This window comes from Centroberyx affinis, unplaced genomic scaffold, assembly GCF_046629955.1.
Source record: "Centroberyx affinis isolate AG114_WGS23_722 - 3 ecotype Tasmania unplaced genomic scaffold, CSIRO-AGI_Caff_v1 ptg006781l_1, whole genome shotgun sequence".
Taxonomy (NCBI): Eukaryota; Metazoa; Chordata; class Actinopteri; order Beryciformes; family Berycidae; genus Centroberyx; species Centroberyx affinis.
The window spans coordinates 27,442-44,435 of NW_027283440.1; the positions used below are offsets into that span (position 1 = coordinate 27,442).

Sequence of the window (16,994 nt, forward strand, 5' to 3'; positions counted from 1 at the left end):
AAAAATTACACTATATGAGTAAATTGCATGCTGGACATCCGTGCGCGTTTCGGCTCTCCGTGAGTGTGTGTGTGCGTGTGTGGAAGTGTGTGAGTGTAATCCTCATGGAGAAAGAATGTGTTTTCCTTGGTTCCCTCTCACTCGCTTGCACAATATACGCAGAAGCCCCTTTGACCCTCCTACCTCTAATAGTAACCCCCCCCCCCCCCCCCCCACCTACCCACCCTACCTCGTCACCACACACACACACACACACACCACCTTTTCGGTCAAGTCCACGTGATGCTCAATTGCAGATAAATCACACATGTCCAAATGATAGGGAAGGGGAAGGGGAAGGGGAAGGGGAAGGGGGGGGCAAAAAACAAATTCAGAATCTGACCAATCAGGATTTTTAACATTGCAGCTATGGGCCCCAGGGACACCCTCGTCACCCTCCCAACCCCCCCCCCCCCCCCCCCCAAAACCCTGCCCCAAGGCATCTGAATGGCCACCATTCAAATTAAACCCAGTCCTTCCATCCACATGCCAAATCCAGCCTTGTTTTCGAGTTAAAATGACATCTAAATCAATGCTCTGGAACGCTGCAAAAATTAAAAAAAAATTAAAAAATAAAAACATAAATGCTTGGGTAGTGTTTTAATAGCATGCCATTGTAACATTTCCATATGATTTTATTTTCCCAAATTAAATCAACATATGCATCTCACCCTATAAGAGCCCCATCCAAGTCATGCGCAATTAGCCTATAACTAGGATAAGTTAAATTTGAAGTTTAAATCAGTATTCTTAAGTTCTGAAAAAAAATTGTTGCCTGAATAAAACCTAAATTTACACATGTTGCCCTGTACACCATTAACACAAAGGCTTCTATACACAAACAACAGGCACTTAGGCTCGCACCCAGTGATATATAGTGGTAAATAAAAAGGAGGATAAACTATGACTAGTGACCATCATAAAGCAAATAACCACCAACATAAACGCACAATCGATTATATTTTCACAAAAGCATTAACATATGCTTTTCTCCTTAGAGGTCCTATGCTTTACTATGAATTTAAGTCATACAGATATATGTCAGGCTAAAAAAGAGGATAAACTGCTTTTTGGTGCTGTAAAGAACCCTTGGAAAGGTTCTCTCATGCTCAAATGTTCTATATAAAACACTTATGATGCTGTAAAGAACCTTCCAATCCAAATAATCCAAGTAATAATCATTTGTTTTGAGAAAAACAAATTCTCCTAACATGTTTTGCGGTGCAGTCTGGTCCTCTTAACTTTAACTTTAACTTTTTAATTAAAAAATGTACAAAAATGTTCACACAAAGCTATTTATGTTTTTTTTTTAACTTGGTTAGGTTGAGCTCATTGAACTCACTTCACCCACAGAAAGATTTGACATAAATTCATCATGGTAGCCTAAGTAGTATCAAATTAGTATCATATGAAGCTTGATTAAAGGAAATGATGCTTCAAAAAATGTAGAAAAATAGTCTCCATCTGCAGAGGATTTTTGTTTTTTGTTCTAATATTTCCACCTCTGCTCCAGTGACAGGGATCCACAACCAAAACTCTGCAAAAAAAACCATACAAACAAGTAGTTCATAAACAAAATCCAAAATTTGGAATGATTTTCAAATATTTTGCCTGCCTTTGGTCTGATATAAAACCAAAACACAACATGATAATAAGGGCAAAAAGAAAGAGCGATATCAAGCTTTACAGCTTTGAGCTAGTTGAATCGGATGACAATGGGGTGCTTCAAATGGAACACACACACACACACGCACACACACACACACACACACACACACACACACACACACACACACACACACACACAGCACTGACCATATACTGTAGGCCATGTTCACAAATTCAAGCGACATAAGGCAAATATCCTTTGAGTTTCCTTTGAAAACGAAGAGGAAAAACGAGTCTTTGACTTGTTACTCTTTCAATAAAAGAAACATTACATGATCATTTTCATTTTTGTTCCGATTGACTCACCACTTGGCTAATCTATAAAACAACATTAACAGGAATTTATAACCCTCAGAGTTCAAGAATGTGGACGAAAATTTGAAAAACGAGCCAACGGTAACAACTGATCTGCCGTTTCAATCATCAGATGCAAAGTCAATTCACTGAACTATAAGCTGTGGCAAAGTCCTTCAATTTAACATCATTTGCCAACAAAACTTAAAAACCCACCCATATCCACCGACTGATGACTGACAAGATATTATTATTTGGCCAATGTGAGAAATTATTAGAGCTTAGAGGGAACATTGGTCCTGAAAGCTGCCTCCTGTGAACTTCATTTTTTCGATTTTTTCATATTTTCTTCTTTTTGTTATAACAAACAATCTCTCAGCTCTATTCCCCGCGTATCCAGATGGCGTTTCCCCCCCCTTTTCCTTCGGCCCTTCGGGGAGAATCGTATTCGCTCTAGATGAGATGACTAAGCCGCTCGCTTTGTCCGGTGAGGTGAGTCACGTTCCACCTGTTGGCGGCATACGGTGGCCTGTTGGAGTCAATTCCTTTGCTCATGCTCATTAATAGTTAATTAGTCGCTTTCAAGCTGCTGCGGAGGATCCCGCCTGCTCGTTTCTTCATTCAGCCCGCCTCTCATCACTGCTGAGTCATCGCTCTTCCGGTAAGAACGCACACACACACACTCACACACACACACACACACACATTGCATATGCACAGGCACAATAAGCTATACTCAACAACTTATCTGCTTCCTGCAAATAAGGTGTGCAGCTTATTGTCTCTGCACATGTGTTATGTGTAGTGTGTGTGTGTGTGTGTGTGTGTGTGAGGTGTTGCCTAATTAAAACCAAATGACTGCCTCCATTCATGTGTCTATCTAGCGGTCCACTCGGAGGCCCTCGGGAAGTCGCCATGGAGATTGGAGGGCCCCCGCCGGCTGCCGCGCAACAAAACAGGCCCACCCTAAGGCGACCCGGTGTCACCCAGAGGGGCTCGTGGGGACAAAGCCTCGGCACGCGCTCGCCCCGGCAAGGCAACCCCCCCCCCACCGGACCGACACACACACACACACACGCGCAGAGGAAGTGGCGTCATGGTGACTGAAAGGATGCCCTGATAGAGAGAGAGAGAGAGAGAGAGAGAGATAAAGATACAATAGATACAGTAGGTACAATCTCTGTACTGTGTAAATGTTTTCAACCAACAACACTACAAAACACCTCTCAACCTTTGACCTCCCTTTTTCCCATGCCTGTGTGTGTGTGTGTGTGTGTGTATGTGTGTGTGTGTGTGTGTGTGGCTTCAAACCCACTTTGGGAATGACTGTTTGGGCCCTCGTGCCGCTGAAGGGGAAAATAAGCAGCGGCCCCACTGGGAAAGCTGTCAGCTCACCTTTCACCCCGTCACCACAGGGAGATCAATCAATAAGCCCGATCAATAACAAATCCATACACACTGCCATGTCCTGACAGATATCCCTCCCACAACAAGCTGCTGGGAGAGCCTGCTGCCGGCCAGCACAGGGCCAACACAGCAACAATGACAGGCTGAAGCTTCCTTTAGGGAGAAGCCCATCCGTTAAAGGAATAGACCAAGTGTTTGGGAGATTGTCCCATTGGTCAACTTGTTGTTAACTGATGAGAACACAGACACCAAAATCATCCATGTGTCCCCGGTAGATCATTGGCTCTGGTGCTCCATGCTAACACTATAGCATACACTTCGTACTTATAATAATAAATAAGAAGACTGACCTTTCAGCAATAAAATGTTGTTAGTGGTTTTTATTATATGGCCGATTAGTTTAAAAAAAAGAAAAGAAATATCATTAATTCAATATAGTTGATGTAGACAGGTTTAGTTTTGGAACTATTTCAGGTAAGCAGCCATGTATTCATCTGCTGAGAAGTGACTCTTGGCAGGAAATAGTTCCTGGTAGTTAAAAAAAAAAAAAAAAAGTTTTTATGCCATATTTTGTGTAAATTTTATCAATCTACACAAAACTGCCAGACTTAGCAGCATATAATTTAAAATTAATTATCATTTAGCCTTAAAGCAGCAACAAGTTCTCGTTTTCTCACTTCAGAGATAAAGCCTACTATCAGTCAACATAGTGTATGCTAAAGTGTTAGCATGGAGCCTACTATCACTGAACATAGTGTATGCTGAAGTGTTAGCATGGAGCCTACTATCACTCAACATAGTGTATGCTGAAGTGTTAGCATGGAGTCTACTATCACTCAACATAGTGTATGCTGAAGTGTTAGCATGGAGCCTACTATCACTCAACATAGTGTATGCTAAAGTGTTAGCATGGAGCCTACTATCACTCAACATAGTGTATGCTGAAGTGTTAGCATGGAGCCTGCTATCACTCAACATAGTGTATGCTAAAGTGTTAGCATGGAGCCTGCTGTCACTCAACATAGTGTATGCTGAAGTGTTAGCATGGAGCACTGGAGCCAATGATCTACCAGGGACACATGGATGATTTTGGTGTCTGTTCTCAAAACAGCTGAAGTGAGACAACGGAACAATCTCCCAGAAACTTGGTTTATTTATATCTTTAGGTTATTTATTAACCTAAAGATATAGGCTGATTTTGTTCAATATTTAAAAAAAAAAATCCAAACACCGATGAAACCAAATCTCGATGTTGCTACGTAGATGACGTGATTACCGAAAGCGATCGCTTCACAAAACAGTATGGCAGGAGGCCATGCATCAAATGACTGACAGTGACAGATTTGCCTCCTCAGATCATCTGTCAAATGAGTTCTGCTGCTGTCAGCGCAGACAGAATTAACTGGAAATGTGTGAGGACACAGAGGTAGAGCAGTGAAAAGATTGACAGAAAAAGAGGCAAAGAACAGCAATCTTCTTTGCAGGTATGAGCTTGTCAGTTGCATCTGTCACGAAACAACAAGAATGGGTCGGGGGGGTGGGTGTGTGGGTGGGGGGGGGGGGGGCAATGGGGGGGAAAGCCTGTTTCAGCACCAGGGACAGCTCCACTAACAAAGCAAAGCACTGCAAGCAGCCTTTAGTATCATTCTTTGTGTATGATGGCACTTAAACAAGGATTGCATGAATGTATGTATGTACTTAGGCGGTACACAAATTATTTACAATCTATAGTTTATTTACAATGTAAGAAACCGCTCAGTCAATCATCCCCAGGGCCGCTGAAGTCCATTTGAAAGCTTTAACATGCTTGATTATTGACCCAAGTTTGTCACTATTTAAAATTTTACTGATCATCTGTCAACCGATATCGTTATTCAATAATGAAAGGATCCTCGTCAAAACAGGGTGGAGTCATCCCACGAGTGAAGCATCGGCCTCTTGGGTCATTTATTCTATTCCAAATGCACAGACACCATCTATGGGTGACATATGGACGTACATCTGCACTCATCTTCTGAGGACTATAGGAGGAGAGAAGACCAGCCTTGCACTCCATGCACAGAGACTAACACCTCGCAAACATGTGGGGATTAAGCCTATGCAGTATGTTCTTCCTCCCACTAGATGTCACCTCCAGCAAATACTGTCTGAGACTACCGAAGACCATCATAACATCACAAACACTCATATTCCAAATTGGGGCCATTTGGAAGGAAGATGGATGCATCATATTCAGTAGCAAATTGATCACTAGTTCCACTTCCACAAAAAAATAAAATACTTTCAACTTTATCCATGTCATTCCCAAATCAATTTGTTCTTAATTGACCTACATGGTTAAATAAAGACAATATGAAACACCATAACCACAGTAGGCTGCAAAGTTTAAGCCTTTATCTTATTATACTATGCTGGTTTTGTTGCATACAGGCCATGAGGATGCATCCAAATGAGGTAAGCTCTTGCTTTTGACATAAAGGTATGGCCCAAGTGACAAAAGATGCAATAGTGTACCTTTTTTCTGACAGTGCATGTGTTGTATAAAGCAAAATAACACATGATCTGTGGCTTTACATTGTGCAATCTATAGCTTAATAGCATAATGCATGACCGGTTATTGTCTACCAGTTAATGAAACATAAACTTCCCACAGTCTTTATGATCTGTCGAGAAAAAGAAAAGGGCTATTTGGTCTTTCAGTTTATAAGCTCGGTGTTAGTTGACTCAGATAAACTGGGTCCTCTGTCAAACAAAGGCAGCACCTCTTCTTCCACCTGTATGGGGGGTGATTAATGCCACAAAGAAGGGCAAGCAGCATCAACAATGTCGCCACTTTTGTAAATGGATTTTAAAAACACAGACATACGCTTATGTTGACTTATGGCAACATAGTGTCATGCCTCATATTGGCATCAATTTTCCTTATGTCATGTGTGCAGCGTGTTTGGATAAGTTGATCTGTGTACTTTTAAGGAATTAACACAGCTGTAAAACACAAATTATGTTTTGCAGCCCCAGAAACACATGATTGTGTTTCTTAAGTTGGACAGTAATCTCTAATCTAACTGCAACAAGGAAAGCATAACACTTAGGGTGCTTTTGGCCTACAATATCGAGTAAAAACTACAACAGAAAAATGTATAAACATAGAAATGAAGTTGCAGAAGAGTACAAACAAAATAATCTATTTTGGTTACCAAAAAAACACATCAGGAGTAAAGAGGACGAGCAGCATGACATGACCTACTTGTTTTATCCTTTGGTACAATATGGGTTCTGTCTCCAAATGAGTCTAGTTCCAGCTCAGCCTACTTTCAAACTATTGGAAGTTAACTGAGACATTTTTACAGCTCCAAAAACTGCAAAAAAATATCCATCAAATTTCTTCCAACACCTTGTGCAGCATAATCCAAATGTCTTGTAGCCAAATAACCGCACTGTGTGAGATAATGAGATAATGACTGACATGGGAGTGTGTTGACTACATTTTCATTTTGAGGTGAATTATTCCTTTAAAGCCTATTCAATCTTGGTGCCATTGCACCAACTACTGGTGTAGCACTGTAAGAACCTTGGTTGAAGAGCTGCTTTTATTTTGAAAATGACAAGAGAGGACCTACTATTTAAAAAAAATAAAAATAAAAATAAAAATAAAAATAAGCACTATTTCTGGATGCGGACTAATGTTGACAAGGGATACAAACTGCCAATCAAATAATCTGTTAATTTAGACATAAAATGAGAATTTAAGGCTTAAATTTGTAATCATAAGGACCCTATTTGTAAAATAGTGTCATAATCCCATGTGTGGATTTACATAACACATTTTGGATTGGCAAATTTCAAAATGTTCCGTTCTTGTGTGAATTGTTTAAGCAGAAATGTCTCTCTATACGCAGCAAACTAGTGGATTAGTTACCACATCAATGCTGCTGCCCCTGCTTCTCTGTGGCATTAATCACCCCCCATACCTCTGTCGCTGCTCGGGGTTAATCCCACCCATTCCTCTCCCCCGCATCACAGAAACAAATATTTCATTCTCTCCTCTAGTATGACCAATCAATAAATGCAGTGTTTCTCAAAAGTAGGGCTGGCACGAGGCACGGGGATAGGAATCACATCAACAAACAGACGCGCGCTCTAACCAGAAAGATGGGATGACAGCAAGAGCATCCTCAAATCCTGGATGGAGGAGAAATGAGAGCCAGATGAACAAGGCGAACCAGCCACTACATGGACTACAAAGGTAACCAGTCTGCCTTTATTATCGCCTCACATAAGCCTGGGCTGTGATCAGACTAGACTGTAGTTTCTGTTTTCTGCCAAGACATTGGGGAATTGTTGAATGATGAAATGACAATTGATTTTTCACTTTTTCTCTCGAAGAGGAACGGATGGGGAAAATAAAAACCCGACCTGACCATCATGGCTGTGGGAAGCCAAAACAGGAGCAGCTTTATTGTAGCATTGTAGTGCAGAGTTCTCCCAGGTCGTGATGATGGAAGTGAAATGAGATCGCTTTGGTTTTCATCCGTTTTATAGCCGCTGCAGTGACTGAACGCGTTCCTCCTTTACCTGGTCCACTCGCTCGACGCCAGCTCGTGCTGAAAGACGAGACCGCATTCATGGGCTGCAGCGGCAGTGCTCGGCATTAACGGGAACCCGGTATTATTCCCCCTGCTGGGCGGACCGGCCGTACCGGAGTCTCTGCAGGACCACAGACAGCGACAATGACTCGGCTGCGCAAGAAAGCTCTCGTCGCACTTTTCCTCTTCACGCTGTTCATATTCGGGACCATGATGGGGCTCCGGACGCTGAAGCCCAGCGACGGCTTCTCGGACCTGGCCCCGGGCATGGACTTTGTCGGGGAGAGGTCCGACAGGAGGCGGCTGGACGTGAAAGACGTGGTGGTGTCGCCGGTCCAGTCCCACCTGGCCAGCAGCGACACGAAGGTGGTGTTCACCAAATCCGACCGAGATTACAGTATCTTCTACGACGTGCACATCTTCTACTACCTGTGGTACGGCTCGCCGAAGATGGACAGTAAGTACATTCACTGGGATCATGTGTTGGTGCCACACTGGGACCCTAAGATCGCGGCCAGCCACGCTCAAGGAAGGCACACGCCTCCGGAGGACATTGCCTCAAGTTTTTACCCCGAGCTGGGACCCTACAGCTCCAGGGACCCAAAGGTGCTGGAGTCACACATGGCCCAGATAGAAGCAGCTGCAGCAGGTGAGGTTTCCAGCATCACCGACTCCACAGGCGGACTGACTCCATGGCTTGTTATGGCTTGTTATCACCCTTGGGTGTCAATTGGTGCATGACAAGGTGTTGGCACTCTCCATACTGTATGTAGTGTGAGCTCAGATTTGAGCTTGTAGTCATAATGGAGAGCAAAGATCAAAGAAACCCCAATATATAGGCTATGTTTGCAGGGACTTTGCCATAGCTTGGAGTTTAGTGAAGTGACACCCTGGTTCATCACCAAGAAGCAGGGATGTAATGGAGAGTAAAGTCGCCTATATGCATAATTTACCCATCTTTTTATTTGCAGAATACAGTTGACCAACTTTAGGGGAGGACATTAATCTTAATGTTGTAAAAATTACATCATATTTTGTAGTATCAAACGGATGTAAGTTTATGGGAAAAATCATAAATTAACTATTTTCTGAAAATATAACTTATTTTAGTTTATATTGGTAGTGGTTTGCCTTTGCCTCACCTTTTTTATGTACCACTGCACCACTGCCTTAAAGTGAATATTTCTTGCGTATCTTTACTTGAATCCTCTATTCTGCAAATGTAATAGATGAGAGAAACATCCAAGAGAAAGACAACACATGCTTGGCTGTACTCATAGCAGACTTCCCCCCCCACCCCCCACCCTTGTTCTGGTGCTGTAGGGGTGCTGGTGTTGTCCTGGTACCCTCCCGGGGTGGCAGATAACCACGGGGAGCCCACCGAGGACCTGGTTCCTGCCGTCATGGACGCTGCCCACAGGCACAGCATCAAGGTAACTGGTGAGACAACCGGTATGTTTTTTCCTTTCTGGTGATTTACTAACTGAATGGCTGCCAAGTGACAGTTGATTGTGTGGTGCCCGCAAGCGAAGCTGAGAATAACAGGACATTTTGCTTTGTTCTGTTCTAAGACCAAGCATGACTGGCATTGCATTGTACTTAAAGGCCAAAACCACCCTCAGACACTCCTATTCTTTTTCATCAATCTGTGATGTCCAACGCATTCCAGGAGTTATTTTGTGACGAACTGTTGTTATTGACCTATTTGGTGTACCCACTTTTCCCTCAACCTGCCTCATCTACTTTAGTGAGTGATTTCCTACATTTCCCAAATTGCTTTTAGACCACCGCAAGAGAAGGTGTTGGACAACTTGTTGGATTCAATTGGTGTAGGTGGAGAGAGCGATAGTAAGAGCAAGAGAGCACGTTTTTCCATTCGAGAAAAAAGCCAGAGTCGTGCCCCTTAATCAAAACACAACATATCTTGCGGCTGCATTGCATTCTGGTCTATCGAGGCTACTGTCGTGGAGAAATTGGCCTCTCTGCCTCTTCTACGATGGATTTCTCTCTGTATTGTATGTTGAACGTCTCTTGATGCAAAATGGCAGCTCTAGAAAGATACTCTCACTCTTTGATTCTGAGGGACTGACACCAAAACCCTGACGTTTACCGCTGATGGTTTAGATCGCTGAAACATTTTCTGCTATTTAACTCCGTTGTCGCCGCGCTAGACATATCTGGATATAATGTCACGTCGTCTATGTTCAGCCAGTTTTCCGTCGGAAAAAGAAAAATACACAAAATGTACCCAGGAATGCAAGATACATCCCCAATAGCTATTTTTTTACGAGTCAAAGTGTTTTAGGGTGGATTCCCCCTTTAAATGCACTCCTCCAGCTGACAAAGCTGTATCTGAGCTAACACTGAAGAGGGTCAGATACAATAACAGCGCAAATCCATAACAAGCTGAAGGTGCTTGAGACAGCAGTCGCAAAACAAGCTGAGCTCAAGTCTGTAGATTCAGCATAATAGGACAGAAGTGTTTTTCCCTCAATCCACTTTCATACTCCTTATATGGAAGACTTGAGCTGAGAACTGGGTCTCTCTCTCTCTCTCTCTCTCTGTCTCAGTCAGACTTACACAACAGTGTGTATCTCATGGCTGACCTGAGGGCTAATGCTCCAATGTTCCAACCAGTGCACCAGAACTGCCACCGACAAAATAGAGGTTGAGGTGTGTGTGTGTGTGTGTGTGTTCATGCGTGTGTGTGTGTGTGCGCGTGTGTTTTCCACTTGCCTCCTCAGCAAATGTCATACATGTGTGCCTTTGTCCTGATGTCACATGTCATTTGATCTAGCGGTGTTTGAGGCAGCCACATAAGAAGAGGCATTATCCAGAGATTCCAGCAGACGTCCTTCGCTTCATAGCTATGCTTCTGTGTATTTTTGAACCCGACAACTAACTTCCATTCCAGCCCACTTGTGCAGAACAAGATGAAGCCACTCCACTAAAAAGACTTGATGCTAAAGCTGTTAAAGCTTGGTTAAAGTTTTTTTATGTGGGGTGATATCACATTGACCTTTAATTATAGTGCCACCATTAGGCCAATCAGAGAATTTCCTAGGAATAGATGGATTTGCCTATCAAGTATCACTTACTCAAGGAGTAAGGGCCTTCAAATTTGACCTGCGGTGTCTGAGATATGTTATTTGAGTTCAAAATTTTCATCATGTGGGGCACAAATGCTATCAGCCTAAATCACAAAGTGGGGTTGCAACAGAGAAGAGCGTCCCATCCCCACTAACTGAGACGCTGTAGATTCACCCTATGTGTCCAAATGAAATTCTGGTATCGGGAATGGTCATTGGTGGGAAAATCCTCTCCACCCACAAGAAGTGACCAATCGAAACTTAAGAGTGACATAAAACTGTCCCCTAAACAGCAGTGAGTGAGCGCTCTGTCCAGAGAAAGCTGGACTCACCGACTTTAGATCTTTTGCCTCTCTCGCCCCTTTGGCATAAAGCATCATAAAGAGCGGCCGGGTTGGTAAACATTAACTATGTGCTATGTGCAGTTTACTGATGATGCCTTTAAGGATTTCTGGGTATTGAAGTTCAAACAGTTTTCCAACAGTTACCTCTCGCTGCCAATTGGAGCCGCCAACTTGCAAAGTTGCCTAATGCAGCCTTTTTCTTACATGATGGTATTTTGCGTTGATTTATTATCTTAGTTTACACAATTAGTCGAATTAATGTAGCGTATAACCGCAGGATTATACAAGATTACCTCAGGTTAATGTTTTCGTCATCTGAATAAAAAGCTAAACATTAGTATAGAGTGTTCAGATGCCTTGTTTGCAGCTGCAGCGACTATACACCTGAGGGTTGAAATGTAAATATGAGAGTCTGTCAGCATCACAGAACATGGGGAATCAGAGCAAACAAAGCACTTCTCATCCGCATCCATCCGTGGTTTATTCAGCCGAACGGGAACAGATTGAACAGCGTCTTACCTCGCCGGCCTTTCATGATTCCCAACCAGTCGAGACGACTGACAAGCCCGAGCCCCGGCGCCAAACGCCGCCGCGTTGCCATGGAAACTGTTTATGAAGACCTTGCAGCCGCTTTTTGAAAGATGGAGTGGGCGTTCGGCGTTCGGTGTTTGTGTGGCTCGACAGCTCTGTCAATGCTTTACTGTTTGCCACTGAACTGCAATAGACTCCCCCCCCCCCCCTCCCCGCTTTGTGACTGAAGCAAACAACCGTAGCATAGTCTTCCCCCGGATGAGAGAGGGCATCCATCACACGGCTCTCAGCCCCTCGCCGAAGTCACATACCCCCGCTGCCGTTGTGTGAAAACCTCATCGCACCTCCAATTGTGTTGATTTTCAAGTTCGTACTTGGGCTGAAGGATGACATGATTTCTCGACGGGTTGAGAACATCCTTGGTGTTTATGAGACCCTTTAAAACAAAACCAGAATGCATGGTGGCCGAGCTAAACAACAAGGCTGTTTATCTTAGTCCCTGTGAGGTAGTGAGTCCTAAATTCTTTCTGAAGTGCAACATCCAGTCTGGGGCACATAAAGCGGAAAAAAAGAGCCTGCAGATATTACGTTTTTTATTATCACTCGTATGAGGAGCGGCTAAAAATGATTTCCGAGACAGTCGAGGGTCAGCGGAAAAGACCTCATGTGTTGCCATCTGAATGTGTTGAGAGATGAGACGACAATACGGGACAAGCCTATGGGGATGGTGAGCATCTGCCTCACTTGTTCTCTCCTCCCTCCCTCCCTCCTCCTCCCCCCAGCTCCATTTTCCAGATATCCTCAGCATCCTACAGGCTAAACTTAGATGCTGTCTGCTATTCTGTCTCCTTCTATCTTTATACCAGAGGAAAGGACACGGTGCTGCCTGTTTTCCGTTTGATGGCTGACGGCGCTCGGACCAAGGCTCCTTCTCACCGGGAGCTCATTTTAATACCGTTCACCAGGCGAACTGATCAGTTTCCGATGCAGGGATTTTGATAACACTCTGTATCAGTAAATAGGAAAAGGAATTTTGCTGCGTTCCATTACAAGTTTGAAAATGTAAATTCCCAGCTGGTAGGTTGGAATTACGACCTCCATGTGTTCCAGTGGTCCAGAGCAGAGCATGGACACCTGCAAGATATTCTTTGCTTAACATAAAATACTGTTCACCATGCAACATCTAATGTCATGTCGATGATATCTGGCAACATTAGCTAGCTAGTTAGCACACAATGTTAGCTGTTAAGCGCAACTTCACAGTTCAGCAATGTTGAACCACACACGTGTTTTGATAGATTTAAGGTCATGTAATTCTGAGAATTGTACTTAAGTATTTTGAAGATTTGAAAATAACATGATGGTAACAAGCCTCCAGCTCCGCCCCAACCTCTCACCCCTCCCCTCCCCATGAGGTACGGTGGCCTGAACAGACACCACCTAGCCAAATACCGTTACAGTTCAGAAATGTCAAGTGAAGAGGAAACATATCCCATTGCAAACTGTTATAAATGTTTAGAACATCCCACAGAGTTACAGAAATATTATACAGCAAGTCAAGTAAAAGATGGAATCAATAGCTAGCGATGCTATGCTAGCGGCTAACCCAGAGGTCTAGCAGCTCAGTGCTTGCTAGCAACAGGTTGTTTGTGAGCATACTGCTTGACAGATATTTATTTATGCGCAGTGAAGCTGTGGCGAGTTAACATTCGCTACATTGCATCAAGAAGAAACGTTAGCTAGCTAGCTCCTGTGGCTAACGTTAGCTACATAATAAGTTGCTTACCTGTCCAACAAATGTAAGGCCAACTCTGCATCGGTCTTGAAGCTTTAGGCTGATCGTTTGGTCGTTTTGTCCATGCTCAAATGAAACTGAAAGAAAAGAAAAAAGCAAGGGGGGTAGTCCAGGGGGCGGAGCTTGGGCATATATTGAATGCCTGGGGAGAATTTCCACCAAAACATAAAGTACGGTCCGGACTGCTTGTTTAGAAAGATTGAAATCGCATTGAGGTAACTGGCAAAGAATTTCAGTAGTGGAATTTTGTAGATTTTTATAAAATAAATAGATGATTTTAATTAATGACATGAAGTTTTCAAAGGTTTAATTTCAAACATATTTCATAGTTGTAATTTCCCTCTTTCCTAGTGGAGAAGCATCCTCCTTATGCCTCCATGGATCAGCCTCCTCTGGTATACAAATATTATTAATGGCCTACACAGAGCGGCTACATACAACATCTCAAAGAAAACACTGCAAAGAGAGCTCATTAAAGCTCTGGGGATGTAACGCTTTCATTTTCTTCCCTCAGTCTGACACTCTCCATCGGCCAGATCAATAGGCTCGCTTTGCTTGGTGCTTAAAATGAATGTTATTCTGAAAGGACGCTGACGAGTTTGATATTTGAGTATCCACACAAAAACATGCAATTGCTGTGGAACAAGTACCTCCATTTGTCATTTGGATGAAGCCGGAATGGCACTTCAATGGACGGCTTGATTCACAGAGAGCGCAGCCAAATAATTAGTGAAGTCCACAGACCGCTAATTAAATGTAGACTGCGTAACACTGGCTGTTCATCAAAACAAATAGCACTGGGCTGAAATAATGAACAATAGCATGCAAACCGTGTGTTCAATTTGTAATTCATTGCATAACCCCTTATTTCCAGGGTTTTTGTGTATTCATGTGGTGTTGTGTGAAGCTGACGCATTCTCTTCCTTAACACCTGTGTTCAACTGTATTTGTACAGGTGGCATTCCACATACAGCCATACAAAGGACGGACGGACCAGAGCATGCATGACAACATCAAATACATTATTGACAAGTAGGTTGGCCTTCCACACTTGAACCCCTTCGCCCCAACTCTCACTCTCTCCGTCTCAGACTCCGACTCTCAAAGAAATAAACACTTACTTCTCGCTTACCAAAGGCCAGAGCTCTGCTTTCCATATCAGTGGCTGCTGACGTTAGAAGCCTAGAGATCTGGTGAAACATGAACCCTCTAAAGGCCTGGAGAGGGAAGATGAGGAACAGGTAGTTAAATATAGATGCCTCCCCTGTGATCTTGCTATAATGGATAGGCAGGTAGCTTTTGCTCTGACTTCCACCAGTCTGGCTATATGCCAATAAAAGGAAACTGACTGTATACCCTTCTTATACAATTCGATAGATTATACTCAGCTTTTCCCATAGGTCATGCTAAGTATAAAATATGTTTGCTTTGGGAGAGAGACATGGAGGAAGGCTGTGTGATATTTCATCTAATAAACTATCCAGTAATGATCTGTTAAAGGAATGAAACCTGCTATTGTTCCCAGAATAGGAATGAGAATGGGAGGTAGGGGGTTTCAAAGATCTTATGTTTATAAAGATACTAGACTGTAGTTAAATCAAAGCCAAGGCCAGTGTGCCTTGAGTTGAATCAATTTTCTGGGCTATATATTGCTGCCAATATTTCCTGAAACCAACTGTGCTGACCATCTGCATGAAAAGAAACAAGTTTTGGAGAGACAGAAAGAGAGACGATTGCCTTTAGTAAATCATAAATCCATTCTAAAGTCTTCAATATATAGCTGGCACAAACTCAATTTGTGAAATCTTTTACATATAGTGGGATATTGAAGGTGCTACATGCAGGATTTTAAATTTAAATCATTGCCAAAATTCATGTTGAGACATTAGTATAATTATCGTAAACAAACAAGACCATCATTGAGATTTGGTGGGAAATTTGCTGGATCGCTTTTCAGTAAAAAAAAAGCGAGATTGCTTTAATTAGCGAAAGCTTTGATAGTCTCTCGCAATGGCAAGTGATGGAAGGAGTGAAAGGCCGATGGAAAAATCACTTCCAACATGTTTATCCTCTTCAGTAAAACCAATGAGGGGGAGGGGGAACAGAAAGCAACGGGGTTTATGGGAAATGCGGTTTAATTTTGATAAATACTAGCGCTAAAAATACCACTGTAACGAGATAGAGGCCGTCAATCGTCAATCGTCGACAGGTATCACAAATAATTTGACAGTGATGATTTAGAATGTGTATAATAACAGAATTCTTACTTTATGTATTTTTTTTTTCCTTTTTATAATTTCTCTCAGCTATGGAAAGCACGGCGCCTTCTACAGATTCAAGTCCAGCACAGGGCAAGTCCTGCCTCTGATTTATGTGTACGACTCCTACCTGACTCCACCAGAGTCCTGGGCAGAGCTCCTGACCGCCAAGGGCTCCCACACCATCAGAGGCACGCCTTACGACGGGGTTTTCGTCGCCCTCATCGTGGAGGAGCGCCACAAGCACGACATCCTGGCCAGCGGCTTCGACGGCATGTACACCTACTTCGCCTCCAACGGCTTCTCCTTCGGCTCCTCCCACCAGAACTGGAAAGCCGTCAAGGCCTTCTGCGACGGGAACAATCTGCTGTTCATCCCCAGCGTCGGCCCCGGGTACGTGGACACCGCCGTTCGGCCCTGGAACAACCACAACACCAGGAACCGGGTCAACGGGCGCTACTACGAGACGTCTCTGCAGGCGGCGCTGTCGGTCAGGCCGGAAATCGTCACCATCACCTCCTTCAACCAATGGCACGAAGGCACGCAGATAGAGAAGGCGGTACCCAAGAAAACAGTGACCCGTCTGTACCTGGACTACCAGCCCAACCAAGCAAACCTCTACCTGGAACTGACCCGCCGATGGGCCGAGCACTTCAACAAGGAGAAGGACAAGTGGCTGATGTAAAAAATGACTTTACTTACATGGTAGATGCCCTAAACAGCATTAAAGCAGTCCGCTCCCACTGACGATACGCCCTCTTTGCGGTCACCCACCCGTCTGTTTCTCTCCAAGTACCGACTCTGAAAATTCCTGATGAGGTTTTTCCCCAATCGTCCACTATACTCTCACTGTTTTTAATAGCCACTACTGTTTTTGTACAGGATTAATCATGTCACTGGTTTGTTTAAGCGACAAGGACACAATGATGGACAGATGCTCATCGTTACCTAATGATTACAACTCTGTTCAGTTTTCCTGAGCG

The 16,994-nt window shown here is 43.5% G+C and overlaps 1 protein-coding gene across 1 annotated transcript; it reads left to right on the forward strand.

The window, feature by feature from the left end:
• The first annotated feature begins 8,138 nt into the window (after positions 1-8,138).
• On the forward strand, positions 8,139-16,696 carry maneal (mannosidase endo-alpha like). Its single transcript, XM_071513120.1, has 4 exons — positions 8,139-8,643; positions 9,318-9,427; positions 14,709-14,785; positions 16,060-16,696. The coding sequence occupies exons 1-4, from the start codon at positions 8,139-8,141 to the stop codon at positions 16,694-16,696; spliced, it is 1,329 nt and encodes a 442-aa protein (XP_071369221.1).
• Positions 16,697-16,994: the final 298 nt, after the last annotated feature.